The 12,655-nt window shown below is 32.7% G+C and overlaps 1 protein-coding gene across 1 annotated transcript in view; it reads right to left on the bottom strand.

Moving 5' to 3' along the window:
• The window catches only part of LOC145259815 (cleavage and polyadenylation specificity factor subunit 1-like), a 130,234-nt gene that overhangs the window by 26,491 nt on the left and 91,088 nt on the right, over window positions 1-12,655 (bottom strand). The window contains exons 28-32 of the mRNA XM_080117616.1: window positions 11,770-11,860; window positions 8,314-8,398; window positions 5,409-5,550; window positions 4,294-4,362; window positions 1,990-2,073 (exon numbers count right to left, since the gene is read on the bottom strand). Of these exons, the coding sequence (XP_079973742.1) occupies window positions 1,990-2,073; window positions 4,294-4,362; window positions 5,409-5,550; window positions 8,314-8,398; window positions 11,770-11,860 (471 nt within the window). The remainder of the gene's footprint in view (window positions 1-1,989; window positions 2,074-4,293; window positions 4,363-5,408; window positions 5,551-8,313; window positions 8,399-11,769; window positions 11,861-12,655) is intronic.

Below are 12,655 nucleotides of genomic sequence, written 5' to 3'. Positions count from 1 at the left end.
TTTAAAAAAACTATGTAAACAAAAATTTAAAAATAAAATTAAGTATAACTAGTTTATACTAATAATAATAAAGAAAATGTTTTTTTTTTGTTTTTTTTAAGAGTCCCTCGTCGTACAGGTGAAATAAAGAGTTCAGATCAAAATAATAAAAAATAATATAGAAATGATAAAAAGGCTATGACAAAAGCAACATTAGAAAGTCGAAGAGAACAACAGCCTACAGATAGTGAGAATTGCAGCAACAAAGATAAAAGAGAATGTAATTTATAACCAATAGTTAAAACATTGCAGTGTCCTGATTTTCTAAACAATCTATACATATAAATTTTCCTAAACAATCTATACATATAAATTTTCCTAAACAATCTATACATATAAATTTTCCTAAACAATCTATACATATAAATTTTTCTAAACAATCTATATATATAAATTTTTCTAAACAATCTATATATATAAATTTTTCTAAACAATCTATATATATAAATTTTTCTAAACAATCTATATATATAAATTTTTCTAAACAATCTATATATATAAATTTTTCTAAACAATCTATATATATAAATTTTCCTAAACAATCTATACATGTAAATTTTTCTAAACAATCTATATATATAAATTTTTCTAAACAATCTATATATATAAATTTTCCTAAACAATCTATACATATAAATTTTTCTAAACAATCTATATACATAAATTTTTCTAAACAATCTATATACATAAATTTTTCTAAACAATCTATATACATAAATTTTTCTAAACAATCTATATATATAAATTTTTCTAAACAATCTATATATATAAATTTTTCTAAACAATCTATATATATAAATTTTTCTAAACAATCTATATATATAAATTTTTCTAAACAATCTATATATATAAATTTTCCTAAACAATCTATATATATAAATTTTCCTAAACAATCTATATATATAAATTTTCCTAAACAATCTATACATATAAATTTTTCTAAACAATCTATATATATAAATATATAAAAGAAAATGTATGTATGTGTGTACCCCCGCTAGTCTATATATATATATATATATAAAAGGCAAATGCGTCACGTGCATTTTTGTATGTCTCAAAAAGGCTATTTTCGCTGCGATTCTCCGGGGGAGGGGGGGGGGTACTATCGCTTAGAACTGTTTATATACCCTCTAGATAATAATATCTAGGATTTGGGAACGCGGGTTGCATCTAGATTTATTTACATCGACTTTTATAAAAATCGCGCTATTTCGCTGTGTCGCTTGTTTGTCCTGCTTTTTAGTATAAATAAAGTGAAACTAAATTCAAATGGTGTGTGTTCTCAGCTTTCGCGCCCAAACGTCCAGAAAGCAATCAGCTTTTGATCAATGCAGTGGAAACCTTATATCAGACAATTGCTTTCATATGGACACCCCTATTTTGTATGGGGAGCTGGTTTTCAACCCAACATCTTGGGGAAACTAAACCAAAACAAACTTGACTGCGGGATTGATATTTGACCTAATTCACTTTTTAGTTAATTCATCACTTTTTTTTTTTTCGCCTCAAGGATTCGAGTTCGCCCCCCCCCCCCGACTTTTTTTGTTTTGTTTTTTTCAAATAGCACCGCCAGGCCGTTCATTTTTTGTTTTTGTTTTTTTTTAGAAGTTTTAACATTGTTTGTTTTTATAATATTTAAACAGGGTTATTACTTCGCTTTGTTTTCATTTTACCCCCCCCCCCACACACACACACCTCTAAAAACCCGGGTAATGCCAGGTACCCCCGCTAGTAGATAATAAATGGGAGCGTCCACAATTTCTGACGAATAACTAATAAAAGGGGAGTGTTCTCAATTTTTGACCAATAACTAATAAAAGGGGAGTGTTCTCAATTTTTGACCAATAACTAATAAAAGGGGAGTGTCCTTAATTTTTACCAATAGCTGATAAGCAAATAGAGAGAGAAATATATATCTATATAGGACAATGGGTAGGGGTTCCTTACCTTCTGGCCAATAGCTGATAAAAGACAACCTTCAACTTGAGCAAGGGCAGTCACGGGTCCTTTCTGTTCTTTTTCATACATTAACTAAAACAGAAAAATTGTTTCCAGATGTTTTATAAAATTCAACACCTTAAAATAATTTTAAAAAATTTAAAAAAAAAAAAACATAGTAAAAACAAAGAGAGGGAAAGAGGTTTTCTTTTTAAATTAAAAAAAAAACAAAACATTTTTTAAAACTTATTGTTTTATGAGCTGGAATATAATGTCTTAGATTCATAATATTGAGATGGCCAAGAGCCCTTTAATAAATTTTATTTATTTATTTATTATAACTTTAGAATTATCTCTAATCTTAATGTGTAAAAATAAAAACACTCTTTTTTTTTTTTTTTTTTTTTTTTTACATTTTAGTATGGCATCGAGAGGCCCCACCAGAGACTACTGCATAGTCCAGAGTCCACTCACCAAATGGCAATACAGCAGTCCCAGTAGTTTGCGCCTGCTAATAGGACAGTCTCCTTAGTGGTTAATCCAAGGTTCGGGTCACTGACTATCAGGCGGATAACATCAGCCCAGACAAAACGCTTACCTCCAGCACCTTTACTAGTGAGTGACATTGGCCACAAGGATAGACATAGAGACAGAAAAATTTCCGACATCTCAGACTACTGTTTACCAAGTACTACCGACCTTTAAAGCTGCTTTTTCTTCACCCTTTGTCAGAAAAATCACTCATTTGCATGAGGACTGAGAGACAAAAAAGGAGAAGCGAGAGTTACTGGAGCTGCCGATAACACATCCACTGTATTATCTACTCTCCATTAATTGTATTCTGATAAATACAAGAAGCTGATCAGAAAATGGGGTAAGAGGTTTAATTGATTTTGACCAGAGAGAATATTCCACGCTGTCTGCCTCCCTCCCCTAGTAGAGTCTCTGTTAAGGGAATCACTAAATGGTATCTTGCTCCCATTGCTACTTCAAATATTTTAAAAAAATTTCACCCTTGATGTTTTGGTGATCATGTTATAAAAAAAACACTGCCACATAACCAGTTTGTACAGCACAATCACGTTGACACACCGGTTCTCACCAGATCACCAAAGTTAAGCAATGTTGAGCCTGGCCAGTACCAGATGGGTGATCACTTGGGAAGGTTAGGCGCTGTATGTACCTTCTGGGAAGGTTGGGTGTGGGGCCAGCACACTCACCCTGTATAAAAAACTCCTCGCTACAAAAAAGTTGTAGATGGCCTATACTCCTCCAGGGGCTCAAGGGCTATGGACATATAACCAGTTTAGACTTTGTCAGTCTTGTAGCGCACTTCCTTCGTTTTGAAAAGCGTACATTTTGGCTAGCCTGTTTGGAATTGAAGAGATTGAACACAGGTGGCGACATCTCTTAGTTTAACTTGAATTGATTCTTCCTTCCTCTCCCTTTTTATTATTAGGATTATCTTCTTACATTAAGTGGCTTCATACCTTGTCTGGAATGACTATACCTTACAAAATAAATTATGCAGATACAAATGTGAGAGTAAGCAATAAAAATTTTAGACAATGTAAAATCCCTCCATTTTGAATTTTTGTTGTGCTTTAACTTGCTGGAGAAAATACTTCCCAAAATAATAAACGATTGATTGCCGAATGACGGAGGAAGAAACCAAGTAAGCGCATATTTGCAGTCTTTTTTTTTTTTTGATAAACAGCATCTTGACGAGTTACGAGCAAATTTCCTCAATAAAGATGCTGAATACATGACACATAACTATTAGTAGCACCATCAGACATAACTATTTGAAATACATTACAAGTAGTTCCTTTAGGAAAATAATGTCTTTTCAACTTCTTAAAAAAAAAAAAATTTTCACAAAATATGGATATACAAAAAAATCTTGGGTTATTTAACATCTATATCAAATTCCTTTTTGCCTGTTCCACTTTTTCTTGGAAGCTACTGGAACTATCTGGCTGAAATTTTTTAGGCACCTTTGCTATGATAAGGTGCAGCAAACTAAGTATTATGGTACCTGTTAGCACACAGTTAGGAATTAATAGTAATTAGTCCCCACAATACCACATTTACTTTTTCTCAAAAACTACTGGGCCGATCTGGCTGAAATTTTGTATGGACCTTTTTCATGATAAGGTGCGGCAAATTAAGTATTGTGATATCTGTTTGATGCATAGTAAGGATGAAATAAAATACCTATTGTAAAGAGGTGTTGATTGGTTTTGTTTATAACATATATACCTTTTTTGTAAGTTACACTTTAGATGGAGACAGATAAGTGTGAAAAATTACCTTAATTTTATTTTTTGTCAATGGTTGACCAGGTTCAGGCACAACTTCAATGATGTCAAAAATGATAATCTGAAAAAAAAAAAAAAAAACATTGAAAAAAAAAAAATTACTTCAAAAAAATTAATTCTTGTGAAATTAAAACATTGGGTTTCTTGTTTAATGCAATTCTTATCATTTTGACCGAAATTTACTCTCAAGAAACAACATTTTGGATTTTAAGTATAAGAGCATACTTTGCTACAATTTATTTTCTAAACTCTAAATTACTTAATCGAGTATAGAAACTTCTAATATGAAACATTGGTGCTTGTCCAGAATTCCTCAAAAAAAAAAAAAAATACCTTGATACACATACCCGTAACAGAACGAAAATGTCATACTCCAAAATTTACATAATTTGATCAAGTAGTTTTATTTTTAACTAAAAAAAAACAAACTAATTCATGAGTAAGCAAAAAGGGACCACCTTACATCGCCATCCTAAAAAAACTAGGGCATATAACTCCACAATAATTCAAACTTGCAAGATCAACCTTGTAATTTCTACAATTTCCCACTAATTGGTTAAAATCATTTAAAATGATTTTCTTTATAAAAATAAATCTACTTGATCAATTTACATGATTTTTGGAACATGATCGTTTCATTCTATCACAGGTGTATACAAAGATTTTTTGTATTCTTGCTTTTTAATACAGGGGAATTCTGGACAACAAGGACACATTTTTAAAAAAATAGCAAGGAGGATAACCCATATTTCAAATTGAAGAATATAATACAAAAACTAAACAGGGATTTTGTTGGTTTGGTCAGATTGGAAAAATGGACAAAAGTGCTCAAGTTAGTAGCCGAAATAGCAGGGTCAAATTGGTATGGTCAAAGAAAACCTAGGAGAAAGAGATAAGGATGGGTTTGAGAGAAAGAGGCATAAATAAAAACCTGGTTAAAAAAATGTTAAGAGGTCAATTTGACAATGACTGCATCTGCCGCATTTGTGTTACCGAGTTTTATAACGAAATTTCTATGTCCAAGCGTAAACTAATGAAAACTGAATTATGCTCGAAAAAGAAAAAAAAAAAAACGACATTTTTTTTTATTTTATTTTTTTTACTTACTCGTCCACGAGATTGTACTTCTTCTCCAAGAGAAAAATTAGTTCCCATGGCACAGTAACCTTTGAAACCGGAAATGGTTCCTTCAGATCTCAAAGACACACTGACCAAAGCTGTGACATGTTCCCATTCCAGCAGTTCAATTCTGGGGAAAAAAAAACAAATTTTTTTAATACAATCTGAATTTATTTATGATGAAGTTCCAACAGAATTTTTTTTGATATTTGGATCACTATTCTCATCACACACACACACAACATAATCATGTCAACACTGATTCTCATTAGATCACCAAAGTTAAGCAACGATGACTTTAGATAGTACTGGATGAGTGACCATTTGAGAATATTAGATACTGTATACAGACGGGAATGTGAGATGCACTGGGAGAAGTGGTGGGGGGGACACATATATTGGATACAAAATAATTGATAATTGACTATAATAATAAATACAAAATCTGCAAGGCCAAGCAGCCTGCTTATATATATATATTGTAGAATTTATATTGAAATTTTGTGCAGTAAAATATAGAATTTTTTTTATTTTTTTAATTTATTATTTGAAACAAGGAATACAAGAAACAAGAAATTTCAAGTTTTTTCTTAATCCATGGATTTTCAATACATGGCTCATTTCTTCAGAGGAAATGATTTTAGCAAAATAATCATTATGGATAAATATAATTTTGCTTTTTAGCACATATTTTGAAAATTAATTAAAAATATTTTTAAAGGAACATAGAAAACGACATCATTTTAAGGTGATCAAATGGGAGAATTGGATTAAATAAGAAAAAGGATATTTATTCAAAGTTCACGATTCGAATGGCACCCAGAAATAGAGATAAAGATTATTTTTATATTCTATAATGGTTAATGATTCCAATATTGTAGAATCCAGCATCCAGAAGAAATAGCAAAGGTCTACTGTCTGCTCTGTCTTGTGGCAGCTATTGCATTAACTGAGATTAGCAGTTGCATCAAAAATGTAGTTGGTCCTGTACAAAGCCTTCACCACTATAAACAAATTGCTCATGTGGATTTCCGAACAACTTCAGTGTTGTGACAAACCTCATAAGTTGAAATTGACGGGAGTATCATATATATATATATATATGTATTACATACATACAGTCGTGATCATATTTATTGGCACAGTCCAATAAAAATCATATTTTGTTAATAAAATCTCATAAAAAATGGTCAAAATCGAAGGTTATTATTTAGTATCATATGTATTTTGAACTGCTCTTTCCGATGCAATAATTGGATTTCAAAAAAAACTGAATACTAAAGAAATTACAAATGAAATTTCTAAATTACCGTGTTCAAAATTATTGACACGGCTTATTATTTTCATCTATTACAACCAATCTCATGTTTGACATGGTTTCGTTACCTTTTTGTAGCCTTATTATGCTTATTTAATGTTAATTTTAAAAAATTTTTCTTTTTCAGATAAATTTTAGACAGCTTTGAATTTAAATCAAGGAATTTTCAATCTCGTTAAGACTAAGGAACACAGTGAAGACCTCGGGAAGCGTGTGATAGTGTGTCATTCCAAAGGAGAGGCTATGATAAAATTTCTAAGAAGCTAAACCTTCCCAAATCCACCGTTTGAGTCATCGTAAAGAAGTTCCAATCACAAGGTCACGTTATGAATTTGGAAGGTCAGGGAGAAAAAGGCTACTGTCCGCAAGAGCAGAGCGAAAAATATTTCAACGTGTCAACCAAAACCGAAGGATCACTGCTGGGGAGATTGTAGAGGAATAGAGAAGCTCTGTAATGAATGTGTCTCGACACACAGTTGGTAGAGTTTTGAAGAGAGCTGGTTCGAAAGCATGTCGCCCGAGGAAGACTCCCTTACTGAAACCAGTGCATCTGAAAGCAAGGTTAGAGTTCGCAAAGCGCCATATTGATAAAGATGCTGCCTTCTGGAAACATGTTATATGGTTTGACAAAACGAAATTTGAGTTAATCAGCCATAATAGTGTTTCTTCTGTTTACAAGAAATCTGGCGAAGCTTTCTTACCTAAGAACACCATACCAACTGTGAAGCACGGCAGAGGCAGTTTGATGTTTTGGGGATTCTTTGCTGTCACTGGACCAGGATGACTTGTTATGGTCACAGGCATCATGAAAAAAGAAGATTATGTTAAAATCCTGAACGAAAACCTGGAGGACTCTGCTAGAAAGTTGTCACTTAGTCGACGTTGGTGCTTCATGCAAGATAATGACCCAAAGCATTCGGCTAATCTGACTAAGAAATAGCTTGAGGACAACAATATCAATGTTTTGGAGTGGCCATTCAAGAGCCCGGACCTCAATCCCATTGGATATTTGTGGGGGATTATTGTCAGGAGGAATGGGCTAAATTTACTGCTGAAGAATGCTACAAGTTAGTGGAAAACTATAATAAACGACTACAGCAAGTAATTAAGGCTGAAGACCATACAATCGATAAATAGAATTACGGTGCCAATAAATTTGAACAAGGGAATTTTGAAATATTGTTTGTAATTTCCTTATTATTCATTTTTTTTTGGAAATTCGATTGTTGAGTTGGAAAGAGCAGTTCAAAATATATATTATACTTTGTGATTTCCTTTGATTTAACCCTTTTCTGAAGAATTTTTTAAAACAAAATGGAGGTTTTTATTGGACCATGCCAATAAATATGATCATGACTGTAGATATTTACACACACACACACATAAATACACATTGGCTTTTATTATAGAATCAAGGATTAAAAAATGTTGCCTAATGATGATACAAAAATAAATAAAATCGATTCTACTAGATTTGACCTCAGTAAGCCATTTGCATAACCCACGTTAGTGACCCTTCCTAGTTGGCTCTGCAAAAACCAAATCGATGCCGAAGATGAAGAGAAAGTATCTTACTTTGTATTAGGGATGACTTCCCAACTGACTGGTGAGAACAACTGGACGCTATACCTTTCCATCATAGGATAAACAAATCGGTCATCTGAAAAAAAAAAAAAAAGAAAAGGGGTGAAATACTTTAAAAAAAAAAGGTCAGAACATTGTTTAGTATCGTTCTATTGAAATATTGCATGGTAGACTTCACAACATTCTAGTACATAATCTTTTAACCAATCAACGCCTTGATATAATGACGTGTTCTAGTAGGAGTCTTCCTTCTTTTTTTTCCATTATTGTTATAATTGTTAACAACAATTGTAAAAGTTGTAATTGTTGCATTTCAACTTTGGCCAAACTTGCAGAAAAACCAAGTTTGATATCATTATTACACAGACACAAAGTTCATAATAATTATCATCCACAGCTTGTTCTTTAACGTGCCATTCCCACGGTCCTTTCATACAGAGGACCCACCATCCTGAAATCTACGCTCCTCATTTACAAGGAGATTTTAAATAAGTTTACAGACATTTTTGTACAAATATTTAAAATTGTCATGAACTCTTGAAAATTCAGTATGTTATTGCTATACATCTTATGAGATGACTGACCAATTTTTATGATTTCAGATTCAAATGAACAGCTACAGTAGGAACTGGAATGCACCTTACTAAAGCCTGATTGTGACAGCTGGTGAATTTCAAAATTGCAATCTGGATGTGAGGACACTTTAGAAGAACGATATGCAATAAAATTCTGTTTTAAACTTAGGAAAAATGCCACAGATATGTATGGAATGCTTCAGACTGCTTTTGGACCATCTTGTATGAATCGAGCATCAATTTTTGAATAGCATAAGAGATTCAAGGAAAGCAGGGATGATGTGAGGTGAGGGATGAGTAAGGAAGTCAGAACACCAGAGTTGATTGGCCAAATAAAGAATTTCATGGGTAAGGATTGTCGTGTGTCTATAGAGGCAATAAGTGCACAGCTTGATATTAGTGTGGAAACTGCACACATGATTATTCGTGAGGAACTGAAGATGCATATAAGATATGTGCAAATGCACCAGTCCACAACTCAATCCTTGTCACAGACTATTTGACCAAGATGGGCATAAAGTCAGTTCCTCACAGTCTCTTTAGGCCAGACCTTGCTTCCTGTGACTTTTGGTTATTACTAGGGCTAGAACAACAGAATATTCTTTTCATTGTCTTGACTCTCAAGTATATATCCGTTGATATCTTATATATTTTTATATAAAGTGATGAGGTTTTCGGTTGATTCACTGTGTCTAAGTGTGTCGGATATATCCTCGAGAGTCAAAAAGGTGATGAGAATGTTCTGTTGTCCTAGCCCTAGTTATTACCTAAGCTAAAGGAAAATCCCCAGAGGCTGTCGTTATGAGACAATTGAGGAAATGAAAGAGGCTGTGACGAGGGTCATTGACACGCTTCCAGAAGTTGTTGGAACGGTACAAGTGCCTTGCAGCCGGAGAAAATTACTTTTAAGGTGACTAGAGTTTCATGTGTGTACTGTCAAGAAAACTGCGCATACGAAAAAAGTCTGTAAACTTATTGAAGGCACCTCGTACACCCTAAAAAAAAATACAAAGTCAAGACAAAACTGTTGGAAGACAGGAGGTTTATTCAACTTGGTCTCCGTTCTAAATCACTGGCTCGTAGGATGAGGAAGAGGAGGAGACAAAAATCAATAAACACTGTTTAATTACATCTTATCAATATATTTCAGTTTAACATGTTCAGACATGGCGTGCTTCCAAGGAACTGATTGTCTTCCTCCCTCACTCCCTCTTTGAATCATGTAATATCATATCCATTTCTAAATTACCACAGTCTAATAATCCCACCATAAAGTGGAACTCTTCCGATTGCCTGCTTTCCAGCTGACTACAATTTGGTTGTCTTCAAGTCCAACGTAAACAATTCTTGATGAACCGTCCCCCTAAGTAATCCAATTTACAAAATTCCCACTACTTATGATTACTACATTATAATCCCATTGACTAATGTATACCCATTAACCCTTATCCTCGAGTGGCCTCTGGGCCTTGATAAGTGGTGCCTCCTTTGAAAAAATAAATAAATACAGTTCACTTAATCTCAACTAACCATTTTAGTTTAATAATCCAATCTATATAAATAAAACAGTAGATGTATGCGTGTGTTTCTGTGTGAAAATATTTAACCAATAAACTCTTAAACTACTGGTCACATAACACTAAATTAATATGAAATAGTAATCATACACCAAGGATGGCCTATAACAAGTAAAATCTTTGTTTGGATGAATGAATAATAAATGCAGAAATATGTCAACAAGTTGAAATGCAAAAACGTTCATTTCAACTTGCCGATATATTTCTATTACTTTCTGCACATACATAAATTCAATTCCTTTCTTCAAGTCATTTAATATGAAATCTTTCTCATCTATCCATATCTACATCGATAGAGGACATGGCTGGTGCGCAAAATATTTTGGTTTTGGTTCTACCTTACGGCACCCAAGTCATTTTTTTTTTACTTTTGAAATCACTAGTATATATTAGGTACAATATAATATTCAATAGAGAATTGGCTCTGTGTTGCATATTGAGTGGGGAAACACCAGAATTATCACTGGCTGTGCACACATGCAGTGGATTCTTGACAAAGAGACATTCCAAGTAGAGTTAAAATGCAGGAAGAACAACATTTTTAATACTGACCCAGATATTGAACAATCAACATCGGAATGTTTTTGGTTTTGGTTGGGAATATCAAATGAATTCCTAACTGGGAAATTGTCAATATAAACAGATGCTAACCAGGGCAAAAGGGTAGAACAAGAGAGCGCTGACAGAGTTGTCATCGTCATCACCAAGCCACTTCTACCACACACCTCTGTCTCTCTATACACAAGTCGTTGTGTGAACTAAATGAAGTTTTGTACAAACAACTTGTCAGCTTATTTTTTGTAAAAGCACACCCAAGAGTTATTGTGAAGTAAAGACAAACAAAATTATATAGAAATCAGTTACAACTTTTCAGAAAGTTTTATAAGAATCCAAGGCATCAATTGTTTTTAATAAACACAAAAGTGTCAATTTTAGCCATTTTAACACAAAAGGGACCCCTAGGGGGGAGGGCAACCAGAGTTTTCTCAAAAAATCCCTTCTGTTACTTTTTTATCATGTTTAATGTTTGTGCAAAAATTTTTTTTAATTTCAAGGCGTAGTTATCGAGAAAAGTGTGGACAGACAAAAAGACAAGGGTGAATTTACAGGTCCACTCTCCTTTTGTCAGGGGACCAAACAGAAATAACTCGACTCTTGAGTTTGTTTGAAAAAAACATGGCTTTGGTTCTTCAGAAAGTTGTTCATCATTTATAGTGGAATCGTTTCCGGTATTATTCTCAAAGAAATGTGCAATGTCTTCGAGAGATGAAACAATGTTCCAAGTATAATCTTACCTCTATCAATGACCTCAAACTCGCGATCATCTGCAGTGGTCCGTGGTAATTTATTTGAAGGTTCTTGCATGCTACTGACAACAGCGTAAGTCTACAAAAAGACAAATCACAATTAAGAACAAACAAAACTTGTGTTGACCAAAAGACAACAAATATAAATAAAGAAGAATTATTCAATATTTCTTTTTTTCATCTCTTGGTTTTTATTGGAGGATTAATCTTTCTGATCTCATCTGATTGCTAAAATAGAGTCTACTGCAATTGATAATCAACATTTTTTTCTTTGACAAAATACATTATTCTTAAATTCTTTTTGGAAAAAATATTTAAATTATTTTTGACAGAATATTTTTATTATATTCTGATAAAAATTTTTCCTCATTTTCAAGCAATATATTAATTATTTTTTGATAAAATATTTAAATGATTTTTTGGGGGGGGATCAAATAAAAATGAATATTTTACTATATTTTTATAATTTTATAAGGATTGTTGTTTTGCTTTTTGTTTTTTTAAAGATTTTGAAAGTTAATATAATTATTATAGTATCATTTTGTGATTAAACTATTAATTGAACTAATCATTGTTTTTATGTCTATTTAGTCATTTGGCCATTTTTGTTTTATGGCATATCAACCCTTTTCAGGTTATTTAATGCTGAATCCAGTGATATTGAAGAAAAAAAATTTTAATAGAATATATTTTTTTTTCAAGTCATTTTCTATTCAACCCATAGTTGTAACCCTAACAGTTACTACCACTCCGGGTCAGAGTGGACCTGGGAGCAATGGCAATTAAAGGGTGGTTCTACACTCCCCAAAGCCCACAAGCTGGGGCCTCATCATCGGATATATTTTATGGTCATATCCAGGACTCTATGTCTATT

The sequence above is a fragment of the Euprymna scolopes genome, chromosome 35 (assembly GCF_053919585.1).
Source record: "Euprymna scolopes isolate OS-2025 chromosome 35, ASM5391958v1, whole genome shotgun sequence".
Lineage (NCBI taxonomy): Eukaryota > Metazoa > Mollusca > Cephalopoda > Sepiida > Sepiolidae > Euprymna > Euprymna scolopes.
The sequence above is the reverse complement of the archived record's forward strand: the minus strand, read 5'-3'. Positions and strand labels throughout refer to the sequence as shown.